This window comes from Ursus arctos, unplaced genomic scaffold (genome assembly GCF_023065955.2).
Source record: "Ursus arctos isolate Adak ecotype North America unplaced genomic scaffold, UrsArc2.0 scaffold_27, whole genome shotgun sequence".
Taxonomy (NCBI): domain Eukaryota; kingdom Metazoa; phylum Chordata; class Mammalia; order Carnivora; family Ursidae; genus Ursus; species Ursus arctos.
The window spans coordinates 21237750-21246548 of record NW_026622952.1 but is presented as its reverse complement, the minus strand read 5'-3'; the positions used below and the strand labels follow the sequence as shown (position 1 = coordinate 21246548).

Sequence of the window (8799 nt, the reverse complement as noted above, 5' to 3'; positions counted from 1 at the left end):
TCATTTTTTCATAGCACGTGAGTACAGCCACAAGTAAACTCCTATTCTTAAAGAAATAATAGCATCTCCTGTATTTTTATAAAGCCTAAAAATAAGATAAAAAAGGCAAAAGAGCATCAGAAATCCAAGCGCTGTGTCAGAAAGATGAATTGTGTCAGTATCCCCTTGAGTAAGTCTGCGGGGGCTTCTCTCCCCAAGGCTGCGTTCATGTCGATAAGACCTGAGTCGGTAATTGTCTGGATATAGTTTTCAGACAGAGACTGGCGCTGCTGAGGTCCCAGGGGGTCCTCAGTGCTGCAGAAGCAGCCGGCCCAGGCTCTCATCCATGGCTGGATGGGGTCTGGCGAGGGCTCCCTGGCAGGTCAGCCCCGCTCCGAGAGAGAAAACCCCCCCAAGCTCTGCTGAGTCAGTCTCCACCAGGGACCAGTGGTTTCAGCATCAGAAACAGCCCGCAGGTTGCTATTTGTATCATTTTGTTTTCCGGTAAATTCAGTTGATGAAGTTTTCGGGCTGAGATGGGAGAAAAAGATGCAGCTAGAAGTGTAGGAATTGTTCAGCAAGAACCTAATATGTAAGTAAGTTGTCATTGGAAACGACCTTGGTTAAGAAACCTGTTGTGTGATGAGCGCTGGGTGTCATACACAACTCAGGAATCGTTGAGCGCCACATCAAAAACCATGATGTACTGTATGGTGGCTAAACGAACATAATATTAATTAATTAATTAATTTTTAAGAAAAGAAACCTGTTGTGATATTGTTTCTAGTTTCCGAGTGATCTCAGGTGGGCTGTGGGGTCCCTCCTTCCTTCCTCTCTCTCTCCTGCCTCCCCTCCCTCCCTCGCTGCCTGTGCTGTTTAAGGGTGGGGACACAGCCATAACCCATGTTGCTAAAACACGGGCTATTTGACCTAATTTCTTGTATGTAACCAGTCTGCTCTGGGCTCTGCTTCCTATTTTCTCTTCCCTCTCTCCTTCCTTCCTTCATCCCTTTAATTCTGTCTTCCTAACACCATGATAAAATAGAAGGTAGGCATGCAGTTTGAAACACTGCTTTCAATGGGCTGCCTCTAGGCTAGGAACCCAGAGCAGCGAAGTCAGCAGGGGCTGGGGTGGGTGGGTGGGGGGTTCCTCCAGGCCCCTGGAGCTGCAAGGACACAGCCAGAGGACCGTCCCACACAGCCGCCCCAAATACGACCTGGGGCTTGTTGTTCTCTGGGGCACTCTTGGTGACACAGACACTCCTTTGCGCATAAAGATTTATAAAGTGGCATTCTGCACGTCTGTTCTTGGTTAAAATCAAATTTCTTGCTTTTATTAAGAGAGAAAAGTCACCTAACAGCAGCTTCCTCTGTTAAGCAGCAGCCAGAGCAGGGGCAGTGAGCAGAGGGGAGGGGCAAGCTACCTGGCTCCCTCCTTTCCGGGGGGCTTAGAAGAGGGCTCAGTCGCTTAAGTGTCTGCCTTTGGCTCAGGTCATGATCCCAGAGCCCCTGGATTGAGCCCTGCATCCTTGGGCTCCCTGCTCAGTGGGGAGTCTGCTTCTCCCTCTCCCTCTGCTCCTCCCCCCACCCGCATTCACGCTCTCTCTCACTCTCCCTCTCAAATAAATAAATAAAATCTTAAAAAAAAGGGAAAAGGTTATGCATTGCTCAGTAGGGGTCTCCAACTCCTTCTGCACTGAGGGACAGTCATACGGAGGGACTGTCCCGTGCTTGTGTCCCTGCAGCCCTCCTGTCCTGCTGGCCCATCTTACGGGAACAAGTACTAGGAACGCAAAGAGGGAGACAAGGAGAAGATGGGCCCTCTGCTGCTGGCCGTGAGCTTCCCAGCAAGCCAGACTGAGAGGAAGCTCAGTTTCCACCTGATAAAGGGGCCAGGTTCCTGGTAGAATTCAGTATTGGCCACAACTTCACAGCTATAGAGCCATTACATTGAGTATCTCTCCTGGTGCTCATGGGGGCGGCCTTTAAAGCCCAAAGCACAGCCATTTGCGTTTATAGAAATTAGAACTTGGAAAACCACAGAAGAACCTCTCCTTCTGCCTCTGGGGCCAACACCTTCTCCCTTCCTTGCTCAGTTCCGGTGAGGCTTGGATGGCGTGAGGGGCCAGGCCTGTCTCCACCTGGGTACAGCCTTCCTGGTGCTCATAGGCCTGCCCCGTGGAACTTGGAATCTGCCCACTACTTTTCCCTGAGAGTCTGGGAACAGCCTCAGGCCAGACTAGAAACTAGCTCTCCCTAAAGCCATCCACCGCTGGGGCGGAGTCAGCTCCTGGGGGTGAAGAGGGCTTGTCCTGAGACAGTCATGGCTTTCCACAGCACAGGGTGGGTTTGGGGGCATGAGGGAAAGAAGAAACAGAGGACCAGACCCTCTCTAGGTTCCCATGGGATGGTACCATTCATGGGAAAAGTCTCCTAAAGGTTACCCTCATCCCCATGTGACAGATGATGGGGCAGAAAGGCGCTCCGTGTCTCTTCATCGGGGGCGATGGGAGGATGGGGCCTCACCTCAGAGCCTGAGGGTCACATACAGGTGAGGGGCCACCGACACTGGTGTAGCCCCAGTGTACTCGATAATTCAGGCAACCTCAGCCATTTGGGGTCTTTCATGGGTCCATACACAATTTAGGATTGTTTTTGTCTCTATCTGTGAAAAATGCCATTGGATTTTTTTAGAGTATCATTTTAAGTTTAATTCATACTTTTCGTAGGAAAAGGAATAACCGCCTTGTTGGAGCCAACCAAATTCATCGTTAATACTCACTTGATAAAGTTGGAAATAAGGCTGAACATTAATTTGACCGTAAAAGCATTCCTGAATACTGCAGACCACATTTTTCAGTAAGCTGGGAAATCTGTATTTCTAACACCATTTTATAGACTTCAGTCTATTCTTTTATTAATTTTTTAAAATAAAATTCATAGGGGCGCCTGGGTGGCTCAGTCGGTGAAGCGTCTGCCTTCGGCTCCGATCATGATCTCAGGGTCCTGGGATCCAGTCCCAGGTCTGGCTCCCTGCTCAGTGTGGAGCCTTCTTCTCCCTCTCTCTCTGCCCCTCCCCCCTGCTCATGCTTGCATGCTCACTCACTCTCTCTCTCTAGCGTGCTCTCGCTCAAATAAATAAAATCTTAAAAAAATAAAATAAAAATTGTATATATTTAAGGTATACAAAATTATTTGATATGTATACATAGTGACATGATTACTGCAGTCAAGCTAGTTAGCATATCTCTTCACATAGTCACCATCCCTTGTGTGTGCGGTGAAAGCACCTGAAATCTACTCTCCTAGCAAATTTCCTGGGTTCGATACCGTATTACTAACTATAGTCATACGCTGGACACAAGATCGTTAGACTTACTCGTCTTACCTAACTCCCACTCTGTACCCTTTGACGTATAGCACAATTCTTAATCCTTCTGTCCACTGATGGACACATAGGTTGTTTCCATATCTTGGCTATTGTGAGCAATGTCGCAATGAGCATGGGAGTGCAGATAGCTCTTCAAGATTCTGGTTTCGTTTCCTTTCGTATATAATCAGAAGTGGGATTGCTAAATCCCCTGGTATTTCTTTTTCTTGAGAAAACCACTTACTGTTTTCCATAGTGGACATATCAGTTTATATTCCTATTAATAATGTGCCAGAATTGTCTTTTCTCCACACTCTTACCAACATCTGTTCTGTTTTTTTATGCTAGCCATCCTAGCAGGTGTGAGGTGGTATCTCATTGTGGTTTTGGTTCGGATTTCCTGAGGATGAGTGACCTGGAGCATCTTTCCATGTGTCTGTTGGCCACACAGAGCCAAGGAAACAACAAAATGAAAAGGTAACCTTCAGATTGGGAGAAAATGTTTGCTAACCGTATATCTGATAAGGGGTTTATAATATCCAAAATATATAGGGAAAATATACATGTCAATAGTAAAACAACATACAACCTGATTTGAAAATGGACAAAGGATCTGAATAGGCATTTTCCAAAGAAATGTACAAAGAGCATTTGGAATTTTGATACTGATTGCGTTGAATGTATAGCTGCTTTTGGTAGCACATCTTAAACTTAAGAGAAAAAAAGGAAGGGGGGGTCATGACCTGACCCTGCAGGAGATAATGATGAGCATGCGAATTACAGTCACCTCGTGCAGACTCTTTGTCTAAATTGCCCTGAGATGTATAAATGTTCTCGTTTTCCTGCCTGCCAAAGGGCATGTGTATATCTGAGCATCCTGGGATTTCCTTTTTTTTTTTCTTTTTCCCCTTCAATGAACCTAATTAGAGCTCTAACAATGTTATGGTCCTCTCAAAGACAACTATGTGTCCATTTTCTTTTTACTCACTTTTATCCTTTCTGCTTTGGGTTTACCTGCCTTTACTCTAGTTCCTTAGGGTAGAAATCAACATCGTTGACTTGTGAGAATTACTCCTGACTATCTTAAAAGCATTTGATGTTAAAAATTTCTCTGTAAGCACTCTTATGAATTTTGGTATGCTGTTTTCATTTTTGATCAGTTTAAAATATTTTCTAACTTCTCATGTCATTTTTTCTTGGATCCGTTAGAAGCATGTTGATTAATGTGCACATATTTGGGGATTTTCCAGATATCTTTCTGTAATTCATATCTTTGTAAATTCCACTGTAGACAGACACAGTATATACCTGTGTATGATATACACTGAATAATGTTAAATTGTTTTCATTTCTTGAGACTTGTTTTATAGCCCAGGAGAAGGGTTATTACATAACATTTTAACGGATTCTGTGATTATTGGGTAGAGTGTCCTATAAATTTCGATTAGGTCACACTGGATAATACTGTTGTTCACGTCTTCTATATTATTCCTGGTGTTTTATCTGCTTTTTCTTTTCATTACAAGTGCAGTGTGGCGGTACCTAACTGTAATTGCTTATGTACCAGTTTCTCCTCTCCTTTCTATCAATTTTCCTTTAAGACTTTTGGGACTTTGTTATTAAGAGCATTCTAATTTAGTATTAATATGTGTCCTTGGTGGATTAGGCACTTTACAACTGGGAAAAATATCCCCTTTTATCTCTGGTAATATTCCTTCTAAAATATACTCTGATTTATTGGCAATTAGCCAACATGGCCAATTCTGTTTTCTTTAAAATCAATGTTTCCTTTGCTTATCTGTTTCCAGTCTTTTGTTTTTCATCTATCTTTGTCTTTCCATTTGATGCCTCAAGTGGGTTTCTTATAGACAGTGTGTATCTTCTTTTTTAAGAAGCTGACAATCGGGGAGTGAAGCATGAGAGACTATGGACTCTGAGAAACAAACTGAGGGCTTCAGAGGGGAGGGGGATGGGGGAATGGGATAGACTGGTGATGGGTAGTAAGGAGGGCACGTATTGCATGGTGCACTGGGTGTTATACACAACTAATGAATCATCAAACTTTACATCAAAAACCAGGGATGTACTGTATGGTGACTAACATAATATAATAAAAAAATATTAAAAAAAAAAAAAAAAGAAGTTGACAATCCTTCCCTTTGAGACAGAATCCATTCTGCAGAGCCTAATTTTCATCCGGCATTATTTTTCTCCAGACTGGAGAATTTTTTTTTAATAGTGCAGGTTTTCTGGTGAGGAATTTTCTTTGCTTTTTGTTGTTGTTGTTTACAAAGTTTTACCTTATTTCTTTAAAATAGACTATTTTTTAGAGCAGTTTTAGGGTCACACCAACATTGAGCAGAAGGTACAGAGATTTCCCACAAACCCGCTGTCTTCACACGTGCATGGCCTCCCTCGGGATCCACATCCTCCCAGAGGGCGTATCAGTTATCATGAACCCACCTGCATTGACACGCCATTACCACCCAGAGTAGTTCCAGAACAGGTCACTCTAGAGCTCCACAGCCCAACTACAGAAGCAACCCCTTTCTGAGGACGCCCTCCGCGGTGCTGTGGGAAGGCTCATGTGCCAGCCTGGTGTGTGTTCCTGGAATTGCCCATCCAATCCCTCTGGGGTATTTTTGTTTTCCTCTGGGCTTGCCAAGTTTTACCCCAGACGTGCTCAGACCAGCACTAGGCGAAGATTCAAGAGAGCCCTCTGCTGCCCTTGGGAGTTCCACCCCCATCCAGATGCCTCTTTCCGGTTTTCCATGCTGGGAATGGGGGACTTGTGCTGCCTGAACTTTGATTCCACCTCTTGGACTCAGAAGGATTGTTGGTCCGCTTGGGTCCTTCTTACCCATGCTTTGGCCTGGAGCCTGCTTCCCCCAGGACACCGGAGACAAGGGGTCTCGCTCACGTGGCCCCACTCCGCAGCTGCAGCCCCACACACTGGTTGTCCAGTTTCTAGAAGAGTTGTCTCATATCTCTGTCTGCTTCCTTACTTGCATCCTGTCAGAGGGCCGTTCGCACAGCAGTTCATGCTTTTTTGATGGAAAGCGGGATGCAGGCTTTTCTCTTTGGGAATCTGCTCCCCTCTTCCTGACAGCCCAGTTCTCTTGCTTTTCCACAGGGTTGGTGTAGGGAAAGATGGGCCTCCCACTGCATTTCCTGGAATCCTCCCGAATCAACATCGAGAGGACACTGAATGGTTAACCTGCAGGGCCCCAAACCACTGGAATGTACTTCAAGAAACACTTTCCGAGTAGCTTTTAGGCTCAAGGCACTTTCCTTGGCTGTTCAGAAATGATTAAGACAAGGTTCTGGCCCTTAAAAAATGATGCACTGAAATATGGAGATTGGAAATATGCAAATGTATGCAACACAGAGATCAAACTAAACTCATAGAAGGAGCGCTCGGTCAGAACCCTGCTGTGGATCAGGGGAAAGCTCATGCTCTTCTGGGAAAGCAGCTTTCTTTCTAAGTCGGGGGTAGGATCTGCGATGGCCCCCAGGGATGGATTCGTTTAGAGATGAAGCCAGAAGGGTGACTGTATGCCAGGCTGGAGGTCAGCTGGAGCAGAGGCGTGGTTGATAGGAAAGCCAAGGGAATATTTCAGGAGGAACAGGGAGTCCAGTCTCATTGGGGTACGTAATTTGCGAAAGAGGAGTCATATCTGATTACACTTGGAAAGTAAGTTTAGACCTCCTTGGGCATTCCTCCAGAGATGATTCTGTGTGTGAATTCAAGGGGAGTCCATGAACGCTTTCTAAGTTACCACAATTTGTAACAACTACCACAATAACCAGAATTTAAAAAGAACAATCAAGCTTCTAATTCTTTTGAAAAAAGATATTTAATTTGATTTTTCTTCTATAAACTTCCAGGAGGCATTTTCACACTTTACAACGTTCCCATCAGGCTTCTGGGGGTTTTTTTATTTCTTTCTTCGGCAGCACTTGCGGCCCCCGGAAGAGCAGCGGCCGATCTGCTCCTCCCGCGGCAGGCAGCTGACCAGGGCGCACCGGCCACCCCTTATTCGGCAGTAATACCTCTGCAGCGTGTTTATAATCCCTCCGTGTCCTGCAAGGGAGAAGGAGAACACGCGGGCAGGCTTTAGTCCAAGTCCAGGGCTTGAAATTCCCCAAACACCTGATCTGGTACCTTTCTTTTATTCTTCCCTCGCCCCTCCCCCCCCACTTCTACTTAGGGTCAGGGGGTTGAAAGTGAGTTCAGTTATAATCCTAGTTGTTCACTCATAGGGATGAACACATACATACATTTCTTGGCATGAAGAAATGAGAAAACACACGTTATAAAGATACTGCTTCGGATTTGGTAGCTACCAATTTGTAGTTTCCTTTATAAATAAAACATTATTCTGATCACTATCCCCAGGGAATTGTTAGTTTTTTTTTTTTTTCTTTTATGTTAGGGTGTTTTCTTTCTTTTCTTTTTCTTTTTTTTTTTTTTTTATCACTTTTTCCTTTTTCTGTAAAATGAGAAGTAAAGTAGAAGAAGGCTGAAGCAAGCAACTGGCCTGTGCTTCTGTGGGCCACAGCTCAGCCGTGGACCGCGGCGGCAGTGGGGGAGAGGTGTGGTCCGCCGGTACGCGCAAGCGCGCGAGCCCGCAGGGGCTGGGGCTGGGGCCGCAGGGGCCCCCAGGGGTTCGCAGCCGCGCAAAGACTTCACCTGGCAACCACTAAAGCTAGTAAGTGGAAGTCTGCACTTCTGATCTCAGAGTAAATCCATCTTCCCTGTTGGGGTTAAAGATTTTTATCACTTTCTCTATGTCTCATGAGCAGGTAAGGTTCGTCCCTTTCCACGAAGGGGTGGTCTTCGTGAGCTATTTAGTCTCTGAAAAGATCGGGAAAACTGCTTCAAGATCCTTGATGATTCTCACCAGGAAAAAGGAAATGGTGACGTCTGTTCCCATACAACAAATCTGCCTGGTCTAAAGTTCCCACAGGAATGGAGAGGGACTGACTCTGAATGACATATTTGCAATTCCTTCAACCCTGTCGCCTCCCAGCCCCCTTACCTGGAACGGGCATCAAGAACAGCAACGGCAACAGGAGGAGAAGGTAATAGATCCTCATGGCCGACAGGCTTTGCAGCGCGCTCAGACTGGATGGCAAGGTGTGCTCGTCCACTTTATAAGGATTGCAGGACACACAGCCACAGGTACAAGTAAGCCGCGGCTGCAATTCCTGTAATAGTACAATGATGACGATATGACGTGTTTCCCGATGCCTCATGCCAGTGTCTCTCACCTCACAGACCACGCCCACTCAGCCCGAGTTAATTGCGAACCTAAAGGGTGAAGCAAGCCTGATGTGAGCACACAGCTCTCCGGATGCCCTCTAGGCTCCAGGAGCACGTCTAGCTCTAGCTGGGACCTGGCTAGCCGCGTAGGTGGCAAAGACCCTCTCCTCTCGGGAGCATTCCC

At 45.8% G+C, this 8799-nt stretch overlaps 1 protein-coding gene across 1 annotated transcript; it reads right to left on the bottom strand.

Moving 5' to 3' along the window:
* Positions 1–7234: 7234 nt before the first annotated feature.
* Positions 7235–8541, bottom strand: DEFB103A (defensin beta 103A). Its single transcript, XM_026508282.4, has 2 exons — positions 8392–8541; positions 7235–7433 (listed from the first exon to the last, which is right to left on the bottom strand). Exons 1-2 carry the CDS (start codon positions 8447–8449, stop codon positions 7288–7290), a joined length of 204 nt encoding a protein of 67 aa, XP_026364067.2. The 5' UTR covers positions 8450–8541; the 3' UTR covers positions 7235–7287.
* Positions 8542–8799: the final 258 nt, after the last annotated feature.

Coding starts and splice junctions, on each gene's coding strand:
- DEFB103A (XM_026508282.4), bottom strand. CDS start 8,449: ATGAGGATCTATTACCTTCTCCTCCTGTTGCCGTTGCTGTTCTTGATG. Junction 7,434..8,391: donor GTTCTTGATGCCCGTTCCAG/GTAAGGGGGCTG, acceptor TCTCCCTTGCAG/GACACGGAGGGATTATAAAC.